At 40.1% G+C, this 18,419-nt stretch overlaps 1 protein-coding gene across 5 annotated transcripts in view; it reads left to right on the top strand.

Moving 5' to 3' along the window:
• The window catches only part of il6st (interleukin 6 cytokine family signal transduce), a 98,051-nt gene that overhangs the window by 57,488 nt on the left and 22,144 nt on the right, over positions 1 to 18,419 (top strand). For all 5 annotated transcript variants that reach the window (XM_069924410.1, XM_069924413.1, XM_069924409.1 and 2 more), the window contains 6 exons: positions 137 to 291; positions 1,243 to 1,402; positions 6,817 to 6,893; positions 9,781 to 9,994; positions 11,742 to 11,930; positions 12,345 to 12,446. In XM_069924410.1, coding sequence (XP_069780511.1) covers positions 137 to 291; positions 1,243 to 1,402; positions 6,817 to 6,893; positions 9,781 to 9,994; positions 11,742 to 11,930; positions 12,345 to 12,446 — 897 coding nt within the window. The remainder of the gene's footprint in view (positions 1 to 136; positions 292 to 1,242; positions 1,403 to 6,816; positions 6,894 to 9,780; positions 9,995 to 11,741; positions 11,931 to 12,344; positions 12,447 to 18,419) is intronic.

Genomic DNA, 18,419 nt, shown 5'->3' with positions numbered 1-18,419 from the left:
GAATCTGAACAAGGATAGGGTGTTGACATCATATTAATTACCTCCCTTTTAACTATTGTTATTGTTTTACTTTCTTTCTGTCACCAAACATAGTTTTACTGGGATTTTTATATGTTTTTTACTTTTTGTGTTTCAGTAAAACCAGATGCTCCAACGATAACATCTGTAAAACAAATATTAGGAATTAGCACAGTTTTGTCTCTGGATTGGGAAAATCCAGTTCTGCCAGTTACATATCAACTGAAGTACAATCTCCGATACAAAATTGTCAACACCCAGGAGTGGATGCAGGTAGAAAATTAACCTCTTAAACAGCAAATGTATGTTGAATATTATTGACTGATAACCAATAACACATATTCAACTTTAATGAATATGAAATGATTCCAAGACCAAAGAGCTTAATTTTGCAGTGGGCTTGATGGGACTTGGTATGTATTCAAGTCTGTCTTCTAGAAATTTAAATTATGTACAAGAATTGTATTTACCCCCTAATGTTCAAAAAAATAAATAAATACAGATATTATATCAGATCTATGTTTGGTTCAATTGCCCTTCTATTTGCATCACCAAACAATCATTATAAATGACTCTTCATTCCAGTTAGAGGACGCATACCTAAGATGCAAACCAAGCTAGGTGAAGTCACCTTGTCTGTTTTATACCAAGTTTGTTCAATCATGCATGTGATACTGTATAATCATTTGAATGGATTGGATAGATCTTATCCGGGATTTGCATTCCTTCACCAATCTAGTTGTGCAGTTGCATTTTCCTTTTCCATCTTCAGTTCCAAGTACATGACCAGCAAAATTGGTGACCTGAGAAACCCTACCCACACACTGCACTGAGAGCTCATAGTTTTAAAAAGCCTGTTTGAGAAAAGTGATCTTTTATGTAATATTCATTGGATTTTTTAATCAAAATAAAGATACTGCTTGCCTTTTCAATGAAAGATATCAATCCCAAGCAAATGACCAGGAATAGGTTAGAATTGCCAGCAATGACTGACATAAAGCTGAGGGGGTAGGTGAAAATTGTATCGAGCACTTCAGATCAGCAAATTTTGAACATTCCTGAACTTGATGGTAGATGTAAGGGAATAGCAAGAGGTTGGGTATGATGACCAATCTACAGAATCACAATGTAGCTGTGAAATGCAAAGGGATGTGTTGTTTCAAAATAAATCAACCTTCAACATGATGTTATCTTTGCAGTTATTAATGTACTTTTTTTTTGTAGGTTCCTTCTGAAGATACAAATTCAAATCGGAATTCTTTCTTGGTTCAAAACTTAATACCTTTTAGTGTTTATAGTTTCACAATTCGCTGCAGGAAAATTGATGACCTTGGCTACTGGAGTGACTGGAGTTTTGAAAAAATTGCAAATACTTCTGAAAGCAGTATGTGGAATTTAAAAATCTTTTAACTTTGCTGTATATAGCAATATTGAAATTGTGTATTAGTAATCTTCTCACAAACCTGATCTCAGTTGCAGTCTGCATGGAGTTTGCACGTTCTCTCTGTTACCTTCCCCTTCTCTTTCTTCCCCACACCACCACCACTGACATCCTTCCTATTCAGGCATATACCTGAAGAGCTCAGGCCTGAAACATCAACTGCCATCCTTTCCGTGGATGCGACTTACAGTACTTACGTGTTTGTGTCACTCTGTGACTACGTTGGTTTCCTCCAGGTTCTCTGGTTTTCACATGCATCCCAAAGACTTGCAGATTAGTAGATTCATTGGCTACTGTAGGTTGCACCTGGAGTGTAGACGAGTGGTTGAATCTGGGGCAAGTTAATGAAAATAAGGGAGAATAAAATGGGATGACTATAGGATTAAGAGTAAATGGATGATAGATGATCAGCACAGACCTAGTTGAATAAAAGTCCTTATTCGCTATTCTTTGGAGTTTAGTAGAATGAAAGGTGACATCATTGAAACACACAAGATCCTTGGATGGCACAATAGGGTAGATATCAATGTTTACGGGACGGTTATCTAGACCAATATGTCGAGGAACCAACTCGGGAGCAGGCCATTTTAGACTGGGTATTATGCAATGAAAAGGGGCTAATCAGTAATCTTGTACGAGGCCCTTTGGGTAGGAGCAATCACAATATGATTGAATTCTCACTCGACTTGGAGAGTGAAGAAATTAAAACCGAGACTAAGGTCCTGAATTTAAATAAAGGGAATTATGATGGTATGAGACGGGAGTTGAGTAAGATTGATTCGGTGGTGTTTATGGGGGGGTTGATGGTGGATAGACAATGGAAAGCATTCAAAGATCTAATGGAAGAATTGCAGAAATTGTTTATACCAGTTTGGCATAAAAATAAACCAAAAAAGGTGACTCAACCATGGATAACAAGGGAAATTAGAGACAGCATTAGGTCCAAAGAGAGAGCATATCAATTGGCCAAAAAAAGTACCAAACCGAAGACTGGGAACAGTTCAAGATGCAGCAAAGGAGGACAAAGGGATTAATCAAGAGGGCAAAAATAAATTACGAAAGTAAGCTTGCGGCAAACATAAAAACCAACTGCAAAAGCTTTTATAGATATGTCAAGAGGAAAAAATTGGTGAAATCCAGAGTAGGTCCCTTGCAATCAGAATCAGGGGAATATATAATGGGGTATAAGGAAATGGCAGATCAATTAAATTCTTACTTTAGTTCTGTTTTCACAAGAGAGGATACAAATAACCTCCCAAGGATGTTGGGAAACATAGAGACTAATGCAAGGGAGGAACTGAAAGAAATCAGTATCTCTAAGGACAAGGTCTTGGGGAATTTGAAGAGATTGAAGGCCGATAAATCCCAAGGGCCTGATAATCTACATCCTAGGATACTTAAAGAAGTGGACATTCAGATAGCAGATGCTTTAAGAATTATTTTCCAGAACTCGATAGACTCAGGATCAGTACCTATGGGGTACTAATGTTACCCCACCATTTAAAAAGGGGGGGGGGGGTAGAGAAAAAGCGGGGAATTATATGCCGGTGAGACTTACATCAGTAGTGGGCAAAATGATGGAATCCATTATTAAGGATGTAATAGCGGAGCATATGACTAGCAGAGAAGGGATCGGACGGAGTCAACATGGATTTACAAAAGGTAAATCGTGCTTGACAAATCTATTGGAATTCTTTGAGATGGTGACAGATAAAATAGATGGGGGAGAGCCAGTGGATGTGGTGTACCTGGACTTCCAAAAGGCCTTCGATAAGGTCCCACATAAACGACTGGCTTCCAAAATCAAGGCTCATGGGATTGGGGGCAAAGTATTGATGTGGATTGAGAACTGGCTGGCAGGTAGAAGACAGAGAGTTGGGATAAATGGCTCGTTTTCTGAGTGGCAGGTGGTGACCAGTGGGGTGCCACAGGGATCTGTACTGGGACCCCAGCTGTTCACAATTTACATTAATGATCGAGATGAAGGGATTGGATGTAATATCTCCAAATTTGCAGATGACACTAAGCTAGGAGGGGTTGTGTGCATGGAAGAGGGGGTCAGGAAGCTCTAGTGTGATTTGGATAAATTGGGGGACTGGGCAGATACATGGCAAATGCATTAAAATGTGGATAAATGTGAGGTTATCCACTTTGGTAATACAAACCGGAGGGCAGATTACTATTTGAATGGCAATAGAAGAGATGTGGAAGTGCAGAGAGACCTAGGGGTACTTGTACATCAGTCTCTGAAGGCGAGTGTGCAGGTACAGCAGGCAGTTAAAAAGGCAAATGGTATGTTGGCCTTCATATCAAGAGGGTTTGAGTATAGGAATAAGGATACCTTACTGCAGCTGTACAGGGCCTTGGTGAGACCACACCTGGAGTATTGTGTGCAGTTTTGGTCGCCTTATCTGAGGAAGGATGTTCTTGCAATGGAGGGAGTGCAGAGGCGATTCACCAGGCTGATACCTGGAATGGCAGGAATGACTTATGAGGAAAGATTGCACAATTTGGGATTGTACTCGCTGGAGTTTAGAAGATTGAGAGGGGATCTCATAGAGACATATAAAATTCTGGCAGGACTGGACAGAATGGATGCGGCAGGGATGTTTCCAATGGTGGGGGAACCTGGGGCCAAGGTTCGAGGATAATAGGCAAACCATTTAGAACCGAGATGAGGAGGAATTTCTTTACCCAGAGGGTGGTGAATCTGTGGAATTCATTGCCACAGAGAGCAGTAGAGGGAGGTTCATTGAATATATTTAAGAGGGAATTAGATATATTTCTTCAGTAGAAGGGAATTAGGTTTTACAGAGAGAAGGCGGGGATGGGGACCTGAACTTAAGATCAGCCATGATCTCATTGCATGGTGGAGCAGGCTCGAAGGGCCGAATGGCCTACTACTGTTCCTATCTTCTATGTTTCTAAGATGTTTTCCCTAGTAGGGAAATCTCCAATAAGGACAAATAGTTTTAAATGACTGACTATTAATCTTCTAAGTTGCATGGGAGCAATTGCTTATAGATGTTACGAAGTACAGCAGCAATAGGAATACAATGGGAAATGGTATTTTCAAAAACAATAATTTGTATTATTAATTATTAATAGCATGACACTTCTTACTTAACTCTAACTTAATCCCACTATGCACAAATGTATGTGTGTGTGTGTGTGTATGTCAAAACCAAAACCATTACAGTTCAGGTATAACTCCGAAGAGATGATTTTAAAGTGCAGTCTCAGAAAGCTTTTGTGTTGAAACTCAGAAGTCTTTACTGTTGTTCAAAAGCAATTATGGGAGTAAGTGTTAGGCATCAGATTTTTTAAAAATTGGTGCTCAAAAGCAATTGTGAAGTATTTTGAAACATCAAATCATCAGACCTCATTAAAAATCACAAATTTCTTGTAGAACTGTGTTAAAGCAATGTTTCTTCATATGACTGATTTTTTTTTTCCTCGTATGGAGGTTTTGGAATCTGTGTTGCATACGATAAATATGTCCTCTTTTCAAAGAGACCGTGAAGTGGCTGTTTTCTTCCACGATTAATTCACAACCCCAAGCAAGGGCTGAATTAAGTCGCCATAAATAAATGGTTGTTTCAAATGCAAGATTATTTTTGCTTTATTAATCAAAAATGACCATTTCCATGGACATAACAAGACTGCCCTCTATCTTAAAGAGACATTCAGAAGTGGTCTTCCTCATTCAAAAGCCACTTATTCTTTGTTCTCCTTTGACCAGGAGTAACATGTATCAGTACCTTTTCTGGCTACTGTATCTTCAATCCTGTCTTCCCCACAGGATGGTCAACTTTTTCTGATTTCAAAGTCCCTCTGGTTTCTCCAAAATGTTTCATCATATGAAACTTGACATAATTTCGGTCTTTGAAGTTTCTTTAAAAGTTGCTTATATCCTTATGCTAAAAGCATCTCTTCCAGAAGTTTGAGTGGATCAGACTCCAGATTGTCTGTCTGTTAACCAGCCAGCAGAAATGGCAGTGTGTGTACACTGCCTCTCCTGAGCAAACACCTATTCTAGCAACTGAATTAAGCATTCAATTCTAATTTTTATTGCTCTGTTTTTCCAGATGCTTCAGCTCTGAAAATGTCTTGCCATCTGCCATCTCAAAAAATTGTGTGTGTCTGTGTGTGACCCTGTATCCAGCTCACAGATATATAAAAATAACTAAAATTTTTAACTTTAAAGATTAATATTATCACAAATCCTTCACAGTAGAAAGTAGTAAATCTCTTAAATTCTCTACTGCAGAGGTTTGTGGATGTGAGATCATTGGGGTATTCAATGTAAGTACATTTGTAGATTAGGGAATTGAGCCTATAGGAAACAGGTGAAGAAGAGGTGAGGAGATGAGACATGCAGCAGATTAACCATGATCATTTTAAATGGCAGAATAGACTTGAGGGGCCAAGTAGCCTATTATTGCTCCTGTTTTTTATATTCTTAAGAGGTTGTTACAACCCCAGAGGACCCCAAAACCCAGCAGAAATAGATATTCACCAAGACAAATGGTTACTTAAACAAAATAAAATCAAACTTTGACTTATCTCTAATGACCTACTTAACCTAACTTAATCCCCTTCTAATTCTCAGTGCACATGTATGTAATGTGTGCATAAGTTCTGGAAAGTGATTTGGTTCATAGTCCAATCTCACTTCTCATTCCTCCAGGTTCACTGGTTGCAAGCAATTCTTATTTAACACAGAATTTAACATTTATAAAATTCACCAGGCTTTGGTGCTTGAAAGGTAAATGGTTACCATTCAGGAAAAGTCGGTTTTCAGAGAGTGATTTGTTGTTCCAAGACATCCACAAACTGATTCCTTTTTAATCAGCCACTCCAGTGACTTGCTGATGAAACTTGTTCCCTCGGGGTTTTTCAGATGATGACCTCTTTCTTTCAGGTCTTTTGCTTCCCTTATTCCAAGTGAAACATTAGACAGCCAGTCTTCTCTTTTTTTGGTGACATTGATTGAAAGGTAACTGAACCAAGCCACCACATGATAGCTTTCCGTAATTATTTGCTCCCATATCTCTTTCTATTAGCTTTCTATTCTCTATTACAATTATTTACTCAATAACTCTGTGCTTTTTTTTCTTATGTTGTCTCTCCTCTGCTCATCCCTTGCATGTTGGGTTTTTTGCCTTGTGTAGGAATGATGGGGCTTAAAAGATTGAGGAGTGTTCATGAGTTGTAAGGCCTTATTGAAAAATGTTTATTTTTTTTATTAGTAAATGCTGACTATCCACCAAATTGATTATCAATTCACTGAAACATTGATACTTGAGTTATACTGCTGCAATTATTTTAAATCAATGCTACCATTTTGTTACTAGATCCATTACGAGGTCCTCACATTTGGAGAACAATTGAAAATCATTTTCCAAATAGAAGAATACACATCATGTGGAAGGTAACTTTGCATGGAACCCCTATGTTATGGCTGTTTGTGTTACATACATATGGAATTACAGAATTCACAAATGACCAATCAAATATTAATTTGGAATAAAATTTACTCTCACAGAATTTATAACAAGAGAGGAGAGAGTAAAAAAATAAACAAATTTATTTTGTTCAACTCTCTTTGAGGCATATGCAGATAACGTGGTTTTGCATTATGGAAAATTATGAAATGGCCCATTTTCTAGTAACATGGTACTCAACCCCTGTAATGTAGGAGAAGCCTATTTATTTATTTTTTGTCTCAGCCACCCTGCAATCCCATATATAATCATCAATGCAAACAATAATTATAAAATATATTGCTTTTATGGTGCTTAATTAGGCTGTGATTTATTTTCTTTTTGAAGAGTTGATAAATAGGCTCGTATAGTTTTCCAACACAGAAAAAGACTCTCGAGTCCAACTTGTCCGTGTTGGCTGAGCCAGTCACATTTGCTTATGTTTGGCCCATACACCTCTAACCCTTTCCTATCCATGTTCTTAATAAAACACACAGAAATGCTGGAGGGACTCAGCCGGTCTTGCAGTGTTCATAGTCTTGTCTAAATGTCTTTTAAACATTGTAAGCACTTCCTCTGGCAACTTGAGCCCTCTGATCCCTTTTTAAATTTTTCTCCTCACATTATATGTGTGCCCTAACTTTAAACTTCTCTACACTGTGAAAAAGACTGACTATTTATTTTAGCTATGCACCTCATGATTTTGTCTGCCTCTGAGAGTTTCCCTCTTAGCTTCCTATGCTCCAGGGAGAAAAGTCCCACCTATCAGCCTCCCCTTCTAATGCAAGAAGCCTGCCAGTGCTGGTAGCTTTCTTGTGAATAATCTTTTCTGTATTCTTTGCAGCTTAATGGCATATTTCCAAGAGCTGGATTATTTGAGCTATGTGCAGTATACTACAGAATCTCGTCAAAATCTTGTACAGTTATTACCTTTTTTTGCCCTTGTGCTCCACAGTTTTAAATTTGTAATCAAACAATTCACCTGTGATTAAAGTGCACATTCCAGATTATTTGTATACATTTTTGTTTGATCATGTCTCAAACATTATGGAGCCTTTTCAGTGCACTATGATGTTTGGGATATTTAGCTTCACAGGTGTTTGTGATTAGTTGTGTATGTTTAATTGTTAGGCTTGCTTCTGAACTTTTGATCACAATTGGAGCCTGTAGTTGCCATTTTTCAACACGAGGACCATAGGTTGTGCCAATGAAAGTCATTATGGGACTGACAAACAAAAATAAAAAGAGACATCGCTCAAATCTTAGGATTCCAAAATTAACTGTTTGGAACATCATGAATAAGAGGGAGCGTACTGGTGAGCTCATTAATCGCAAAGGAACTAGTATTCCAAGAAAGAATTCACTGCTGAATGCTCATCATAATGAAGAAAAATCCTCAAACACCTATCCAAAAGATGAGAAACGCTCTTCAGAAGGCAGATGTGGATCAAAGACTTCCTGAACAGAAATACAGAGGCTACACTGCAAGATGAAAACCACTAGTTAGCCACCGAAACTGAATGGCCAGATTAGTTCCAAAGCATATTACCTCATCTGTGAAAATGGTGGTGGGGGTGTTATGGCCTCTGCATGTATGGATGATGTAACTGCTGATGGTAGTAGCAAAATTAATTCTAAGATGTAATGCCTCCAAGTTAATTGGAGAGTGCTTCATCCGACAGCAAGATGATGGTTCCAAACATGCTGCTTTAAGGAGTGTTTCAAAGCTAAAAGCTGGAAAATTTCTTGAATTGCTATATCAGTCACCCGATCTAAATCTAATTGAGTGTGCCTTCCATCTGCTGAAGAAAAAACTTAAGGGGACATGTCCCTGAAAGAAGCAGGAGGTGAAGATGACTGCAGTAGAGACCTGGCAGAGCATCACCAGAGAAGATACTCAGGACCTGGTGATGTCTGTGAATCACAGACTTCAAGCTGTTATTGCATGCAAGCAATACTCATCAAAGCACTAAACATGACTACCATTGCTATGTCCCAAATATTTTAGTGCCCAGAAATTAGGGGACTACTCCTTGGTCAAACCAAAATGTATACAAATAACCTTGAATAAAACCTAGAATTTGCACATTAATCACATGTGAATTGTTCGATTACATATTTAAAACTGGTGCACAGGGGAAAATAAAGGGAGAAAAAAGTGTCTTTGTTCTAAACATTATGGAGGGCACTGTACATTGCCATCCAAGACAGATGACACCTATCATTTTCAATTTTGTATCCGATTGACCAGCTCCCCCAGGATCCCATGTGAACTGACCTTTCAGACCAGCCTATCATGTGGGAACTTGTTAATGATCATGTAAAAGCCCATAAAGATGTGCTGATTAATCTTCTTCGTCACGTCTTCAAAACTCAAATTTGTGATACCCTCTTTCCCTCACACAAAGCTACATTAGCTATCCTTAATCAGTAATCTTTCTAAATGCACATAGCTATTGTTTCTCCAAGTCCCCTCCAGTAACTTGCCCACAATCGATGTAAAGCTCACTTGCTTGTTGTTGCCTGGTGTATCCATGCAACTTTTTTTAAATAAAGGGGCCTCATACATCAATCTTCCAGCACCTCTCCCCAGGCTAATGATGATGCCAATATCACTGCTAAGGCATACAAATATCTCTGCTAGGGGTTCCAAATTTTTGTCCTGTAAGGAACTGGAAAAAATAACTATTTATTAAAATATTTCGCTTGTGCCTGGATATCACAGACAACTATTGCCATCTTTTTATATTTTGACTTGCCCTTTGTGCAAATATGCCTGCATGGTTTCTGCCTCGCATTTGAAATTTTATTTCAACCATCTTTTCTCATTGACAGGAACTTGATAAGTTAGATGCTCGTGGAATTATTTTGGGATACCAGTTGAAAATTATACAAAAAAATTCCTTGAAAATCCAAACTATTAACACTAAAAATCGAGAGTACAGTATCACTCTTTCACAAATTAGATGCGAAATTTTGCTTATTGCAAACAATTCAGCTGGCAGCTCTCCTAAGGAAACTTTAATAATTCCAGCAACATGGGAGTCAGGTAAGCTTTATGTCGTAAAATCACAAAAATGCTGGAGGATCTCAGCAGGTCACACAGTGCCCATAGAAGGTAAAGGTATACCTTGAAGGGCTCAGGCCCTAAACATTGGTTATATATCTACTCCTTTACGTAATAGAATGGTGTGAAGAGATCATATGACCTGCTGAGATCCTCCAGCATTTTTGTGTTTTTACTGTAATCACAGTGACTGTAGACTTTTGAGTTTCACTTCAATCTTTTTACAGTGTTATATGGACATAGCTCTTCTATTTGGCATTTTTTTTTCCATATATATTGGGAATGAAGGTGATCAAGCTCAATGTGGGATACTTGAAAATTACAAGATATAATTGGGGTTATGTTGGGGCCTTAACTATTCGCCATATTTATTATTGGAATTAAAATTCACACATCCATTTGGTATCAATGCTCAGATACCATAAGTGGCATTTTTAGCATAGATGGGATATTAAATTAAAAATGGATTTTGAAAAATGGATTTTACTGTGGTGGAGGGGTCTTTGATTATTTTGTATCTGAACAGGATTGAACAAAAATTTGTATATGATTTAAAAAAAAAAGCTGAAGCATATCAGATCATGAATGCTTAAGGAGCTACATCAGTATTTCTCAACCTGTGATTCAAGGATTTATTATGGGGAGTTTACACTAATATGACTAAGACAAATATTACTGATATAATAAACAAGTAATTATGTAAAATAAACTTGTACATTTCATATCAAAATGAACATTTTCCAATCCGAACAACAATTCCACTTGGTCTGGGAAGGATTTTGAGCTTGCCAGCTACTCGCCCCTCCTCTGTCCAAACACCCCACTGGTAGCCTATGGGTTTGTTATAGATGGCCTGTAGTAAGAAAATAAATATGTGGTCTGTTTATGAAATTGTTTGAGAATTACTGATGTACATGATAGAAAAAAAAATCACAAACACATGCAGAAATTGTTTAAAATAACTCATAGAATGTAGGCCTTTTCTAGCTAGTGCACTAAAACCTTTAGGGACATGTCTATGTGCTTGCTATGGTTCCTAAGGGAACCCACACTATTATGTGGACCCAGTGAGGTGCTTTGAGGCTAGATTGTATGAAAAATCCAGTGGCAGAGCCCAAAGGAGAATCCATCACTTCTGTTCTTTGTCAGTCAGACCTGCCTTGGGGGATATTTTGGAAATTGAGAAAGGCAAATGATTTTTATTTTACATTGATTTACTCTGTTTTCTTTTTCTGGTTTGTATATATTTTGGTGTGTTTTTAATTTTACTGAACATCAGTGATTTTTTTTAATGCTATGAAAGTACACGTGCAAGTTCAAACTAATTACAAAGGTTCAATTGCAGTTTAGCTTCTTGAAAAAGGCTGTCAGCATTGCGCAGTTGTGTATCATTCAAGGCCTAGTCACTGACCACCTGATTTCCAGTGTTAGCAAGGTCAATTTTCTGTACTTGGGAGATGCAATTGATTGGTAACCACATGCAGAAAGGTCATATCCAGCATTTTTCAATCCTTTCAGAGATGAAGAAAAAAGATATGCAGCCAGGAGTTGATAAATGTTGATCTTTTTGTTTGCAAAAATGGCCCAAAGAGCTAAGTAACCTCTTTTGTGTTATCTTATGATTAATCCAAGGGTAATGGAATATGTGAGATTGCATAACAAATGGTACAAAGTGAGTATTTTTTTAAAATACAATAGTTTCATCTAAAATATTTAATTACCTTTTTAGAACTTCCACCTGTACGTGACTTCAGTGCTTACCCTCAAGACGGTCGTTTGGTGGTGGAATGGGAGCCACCCACATCTGCAGTTAGTGGCTACGTAATAGAATGGTGTGAAGAGATCAGCAAGGATTTGTGTTATAAGCTCTTATATTGGCAACATGAGAAAAAAGATGTAAACAAAGCCTTCTTAAAAGGTGTGCACTCCTGTTTACAACCTCAATTAAGAATTTTGTATATGTGTAATGTAATAGTTAACTTTTTTCCATGGCTCTTTGAAATACAGTGATTTTTTTTTGCACATTTACTGCATTCTTATGTAATCTTGCTATCTAAGAAATATATACTGGAAATTTAATTGTAAATGTTTGTTATTATATCGGATTAATTTTAACCAGGTAGACAATTTTACACAGCTTTCTCAACGAAGTTTATCAATTACAGGATGCTTGTGATTAGACCTTCTCTCACTTGTGCACCTTCTCAATTTTGTAAATGTTGTAGCAATTAGTGAGACTAATTGGGGAGATTAATGTGGTCTGGTATTTAATCAACTGGTACTTTATCAAATAATAGAACTCACTTTTTAATTTCATAATTTTGTTCTACAGATCATGTTAAGCCATTCAAGCGTTATCGAATAACTATTTACCCGCTGTATGCTGGTCGTCCAGGAGCTCCATTTTCACAGTTGGCATACTTGGAACAGGATCGTATGTGCAGTATATATTAAAACTAAATGCAAAAGACATTATTTTCTGCCTCAATATATTTGCATGTACAATCCATGATATCTATATGTCTTGATGTTTGTTGCATTGCTGCAGAAGAGATCTTGTGAAAGAGCATCATAATTGCAATAAATTTGTATGCTGTTCCTACTGGACACTAATTGGATGGCATAAAAGTGTCAGTATTTTACAGTCACTTTAAATTAATATATGAATTGAAATATTCCAATGTTAATGAAATTACATACTGGTTCTGTTGTGTATGCACTTTCACAATTGGGACTCAGACGTGGTGCTTTTCTCATTTTTTAATACCACCAGACGTGGATTCTGACAAACAGATATATATGGAGGGGTGACATGATGTGGATGTTGCGATATAGAGTAGGGTGGGCTTATACACAACACTCTTCCCCCCTGTGCAATGGGCCCCCTCTAACTACCATTACTACATCAGGCCCATGACTACTAGTGAGAATTAAGGTACATATACTGAGTGATTATAATACGGAAAGGAACTTAATAGTAATTATGGGACATGGTCGTTAAAGTGCACATTTGGTCTTCTTTCACTCTTTGACCGCCTTCATCCTGGACCAGTATTTGCTCAAAGCTATTCTGGGAGGAACCCATAGATAGTCGAGATTCTACATGCTGGGCTGTTTGTCACAGTCACTGGGCTACCCGTCTCCACCCCTCTTTCACTCGGCCAAAGGGGTTGGATTGCCGTGGTAGGCCACGACAGGTTTGGTTCTACCTCCAATATTTTAAAAGGTTCTGATGTAAACTGGGATCCATTGTCCGTGACCAATTTGTGAAGTGATCCGTATGTGGTAAAATGGCCCATAGACGTTCAATTGTAGAAACGGCTTTGCTGTTTTTCATATGCAAGCCTACTGGCCATTTTTTTGGAATGTGCATCCACTGGTGTAAGGAAATTCTCTCCCTTGAATGGCCCCACAAGTCTACGTGAATCCGATGCCAGGGTCTGGAAGGCCCTGGTTAGACTCGGCCTACAGGATTTTTGGCTGCATTGTCTGACATATTTTGCATTCTCTCACTGTTGTTTCAATGTCTCTGTCTCTGCCACCAAACATGCTTCCAGGCCAGCATTTTCATTAGTGCCATTCCTGGATGGTTGTGGAGCAGCTCTGATAATATGATGTTTTGCCATTTGGTACCCCAAAGTAAACATCTTTCTTCAACTGATAGTTAATGGCGGCGTGTGAAGTATAAGACTTTGCTTAACATTGCGTCCTTTTGGGTTTCTTTGCCGATCATCTGAGCTGTAATGGGCAGTTGTTGTAGTTCTTCTTGGATGATAGCTGCTGCTTCTGCTATCCATTTAATAATTTCTTTTTGTTCATTTTCGGGTAGTGGTAAGTATGATAAGACATCTGCATGGCTAATGAGTGTTCCAGGTTTATGTTTTACCTCATAGTTGTATGTGGTTAGTAGCAAGGGGCATCTATGAATTCTGGCTGCAGCTAATATTGGTATGACTAGGGTGAAAGTTCTTCTGTAGAGATATTAGTGGAATCTTTTTACACCAAAAATTATTGTTAATCCTTCTTTTTCCAGTTGTGTGTAATTGTGTTTGCTTGCAGTTAATGTCTGCGAAGCATATGCCACTGGTTGCTCACCCTTCTTTGTGATTTGGGACAATACTGCTCCCAATCCTACTGGTGAAGCATCAACGGCTGGGGTCATTTCCATGTTTGGGTTGTAGTGGATTAGAACCTAATATGTTGACATTAATATTTCCTTTAGTCCACCAACTGTGTTTTTAGTCTCGGTATTCCAGTACCATTTTTGATCTTTCCTGAATAAATGTTTTAGGGGGCTGCATAGTGTAGACATGTTAGGAATATTTTTCCATTAGTGATTTATAAGCCCTAGAAAGGACTGTAATTCTGACTTGTTGGTTGGATTTGGGACTTTGCAAACAGCTTCTGTGGCCACTGGATCCATTCATACTCCCTCCTTGATAATTGTAAATCCCAAGTATGTTACTGAGGGCAGCTTGAAGACACACTAATCCAGTTGTAATCGTAATACTGTTGGTAGTCTGTTTAGAACCTTTTCAAGGTTTTGTAAGTGTTCCATGTCGTTTTGGCCCATGATAATATCATCCAGGTAACATCCTACTGAGATTCTGTGTAGTAATTTGTCCATGTAGCTTGAAAAATTGGAGGGGCTGCTGAGATTCCATATGGCCGTGCTGTATAGGTGAACAGGCCCAGGTGGGGATTGATTGTCACATATTGTCTTGATTGTTTGTTCAACTCTGTTTGTTGGTATACCAATGACAAATCCAAATTTGTGAACATTTGCCTTCCTTTTAGTGCTGGGAATAGTTCTGCTTTGGGCAAGAGATGTTTTGGTGCTTTTAGTGCCTGGTTAATGGTGACTTTTTAATCGCTGCAAATGCAAATCTCACTGTTTGCTTTCTGTACAGTTACGATGGACGCTGCTCAATCGCTGTATTCTATTGGTTCTTGTATGCCTTCATCTTTCAGTCTATTTCACTCCAGTTCAATTTTTCCTTTCATTGCAAACAGAACTGTTCTGACTTTGATGAACTTTATTTCCACAATCACTTTTAATGGCAATTTGGCTTGAACCCCTTTTATCTTTCCCAACCCTCGTTGGAAAACCATGGCGTGGTTGTTGAGAATCTGGTTGAGTTCTGGCTGGGTGTTGTCGTCGTGGTTTATATTCAGTATTGAACCGATTTCCAGCCAGTCCAGGGGAATGAGTTGTAGCCAGTTTTTTTCTGAAAAGTGCTGGTCCCTGGGTATCTATGATGTAGAGAGATAGTGTTTTTGGTTGTTGTTGCTTGTATTGTAGATCGACCGTACATTTTCCAAACACTTTGATTTTGTCTCCCATGTCAGATCTCAGTATTAGTCCAGTTGTTTTCACTGGAAGGTGTGGTAGCAAGCATTGCTTTAAATATAAAGGTGTTATAGACACTTCAGCCCCTGTGTTGTGCTCCATTTTCAGCTGAATGTAAATTGCTGTGCTTTTTCCGTTTATCTCTCTGACGTGTAAGACAACAGCTGTTGTTTTGATGTCTTCAGAACTGTTGCTATGCTCGTTGTTAGGACTACTCTCTCTTTTCTAGTGCTTTGACCTCGGCTGGGTGCTTATCACAATTTTGAGCCCACCTGCTTTTTCTTTGTCTTTGTCTTTGGCTTGGCGGACGAAGATTTATGGAGGGGGTAAATGTCCACGTCAGCTGCAGGCTCATTTGTGGCTGACAAGTCCGATGCGGGACAGGCACACACGGTTGCAGCGGTTGCAAGGGAAAATTGGTTGGTTGGGGTTGGGTGTTGGGTTTTTCCTCCTTTGCCTTTTGTCAGTGAGGTGGGCTCTGCGGTCTTCTTCAAAGGAGGTTGCTGCCCGCCAAACTGTGAGGCGCCAAGATGCACGGTTTGAGGCGATATCAGCCCACTGGCGGTGGTCAATGTGGCAGGCACCAAGAGATTTCTTTAGGCAGTCCTTGTACCTTTTCTTTGGTGCACCTCTGTCACGGTGGCCAGTGGAGAGCTCGCCATATAACACGATCTTGGGAAGGCGATGGTCCTCCATTCTGGAGACGTGACCCACCCAGCACAGCTGGATCTTCAGCAGCGTGGACTCGATGCTGTCGACCTCTGCCATCTCGAGAACTTCGACGTTAGGGATGAAAGTGCTCCAATGAATGTTGAGGATGGAGCGGAGACCACGCTGGTGGAAGCGTTCTAGGACCCGTAGGTGATGCCGGTAGAGGACCCATGATTCGGAGCCGAACCGGAGCGTGGCTTTGACAACGGCTCTGTATACGCTTATCTTTGTGAGGTTTTTCAGTTGGTTGTTTTTCCAGACTCTTTTGTGTAGTCTTCCAAAGGCGCTATTTGCCTTGGCGAGTCTGTTGTCTATCTCGTTGTCGATCCTTGCATCTGATGAAATGGTGCAGCCGAGATATGTAAACTGGTTGACCGTTTTGAGTTTTGTGTGACCGATGGAGATGTGGTGGGGCTGGTAGTCATGGTGGGGAGCTGGCTGATGGAGGACCTCAGTTTTCTTCAGGCTGACTTCCAGGCCAAACATTTTGGCAGTTTCCGCAAAACAGGACTTCAAGCGCTGAAGAGCTGGCTCTTACTGCTTTTTACTGTTTCTTTAATTGGCGGACCTCTAGTTTTGATATCTCGCTTTTGGTTGCAATGGTGGATTTGGAGTTTTTGAAGAAACAGTTTTCTAGGCGATACCACTGTTGGCGGGAAGACCTCCCTACCAGAAGGTCTTGTTGGCCCACACCTTTTATAGAATCATTTCCCTTCTGCCATAACTGGTGGTCCAGGGCTTAAATGGTTACCCTGTGCTGTGCATAACTTGGAGTATGTCTTCAACCATTGGTCCTCCGGGGTCAGCAAGTTTTTAAGGAGATCGAATGCTTTGGTGTCCATTATACTGAGGAATTGGGCACACTTTCGGTTTACCGGGGCTTCCATAATATTATGGACTTCGCAGTTGTGGGTAAACCATTCTACATAATTACCCCAACTTTCATCTGCTTTGTTGAATTCTCCGAACTTTCCCTCCGCCATCTTAGCGCTCTTTTGGTGTGAACTCATGGAGCTTGTTAGGTAGTCACCTTTTACTTTCATCATTTTGCTTCCTTGCCCCCCGGTTGGTGCATGGAGCACACATAGGGTTTGTTTTGTTCCTCATTGCCACTGTGGTGTATTTTCTTTCTTTCTTCTTCTTCTTTGGCTTGGCTTCGCGGACGAAGATTTATGGAGGGGGTAAAAAGTCCACGTCAGCTGCAGGCTCGTTTCTGGCTGGCAAGTCCGATGCGGGACAGGCAGACACGGTTGCAGCGGCTGCAGGGGAAAATTGGTTGGTTGGGGTTGGGTGTTGGGTTTTTCCTCCTTTGCCTTTTGTCAGTGAGGTGGGCTCTGCGGTCTTCTTCAAAGGAGGTTGCTGCCCGCCAAACTGTGAGGCGCCAAGATGCACGGTTTGAGGCGTTATCAGCCCACTGGCAGTGGTCAATGTGGCAGGCACCAAGAGATTTCTTTAGGCAGTCCTTCTACCTTTTCTTTGGTGCACCTCTGTCACGGTGGCCAGTGGAGAGCTCACCATATAACACGATCTTGGGAAGGCGATGGTCCTCCATTCTGGAGACGTGACCCACCCAGCGCAGCTGGATCTTCAGCAGCGTGGACTCGATGCTGTCGACCTCTGCCATCTCGAATACTTCAACGTTAGGGATGAAAGCGCTCCAATGGATGTTGAGGATGGAGCGGAGACAACGCTGGTGGAAGCGTTCTAGGAGCCGTAGGTGATGCCGATAGAGGACCCATAATTCGGAGCCGAACAGGAGTGTGGGTATGACAACGGCTCTGTATACGCTTATCTTTGTGAGGTTTTTCAGTTGGTTGTTTTTCCAGACTCTTTTGTGTAGTCTTCCAAAGGCGCTATTTGCCTTGGCGAGTCTGTTGTCTATCTCATTGTCGATCCTTGCATCTGATGAAATGGTGCAGCCGAGATAGGTAAACTGGTTGACCGTTTTGAGTTTTGTGTGCCCAATGGAGATGTGGGGGGGCTGGTAGTCATGGTGGGGAGCTGGCTGATGGAGGACCTCAGTTTTCTTCAGGCTGACTTCCAGGCCAAACATTTTGGCAGTCTCCGCAAAGCAGGACGTCAAGCGCTGAAGAGCTGGCTCTGAATGGGCAACTAAAGCGGCATCGTCTGCAAAGAGTAGTTCACGGACAAGTTTCTCTTGTGTCTTGGTGTGAGCTTGCAGGCGCCTCAGATTGAAGAGACTGCCATCCGTGCGGTACCGGATGTAAACAGCGTCTTCATTGTTGAGGTCTTTCATGGCTTGGTTCAGCATCATGCTGAAGAAGATTGAAAAGAGGGCTGGTGCTAGAACACAGCCTTGCTTCCTTGTTAATGGAGAAGGGTTCA

Source organism: Narcine bancroftii, chromosome 3 (genome assembly GCF_036971445.1).
Source record: "Narcine bancroftii isolate sNarBan1 chromosome 3, sNarBan1.hap1, whole genome shotgun sequence".
Classification (NCBI taxonomy): domain Eukaryota; kingdom Metazoa; phylum Chordata; class Chondrichthyes; order Torpediniformes; family Narcinidae; genus Narcine; species Narcine bancroftii.
The sequence above is the reverse complement of the archived record's forward strand: the minus strand, read 5'-3'. Positions and strand labels throughout refer to the sequence as shown.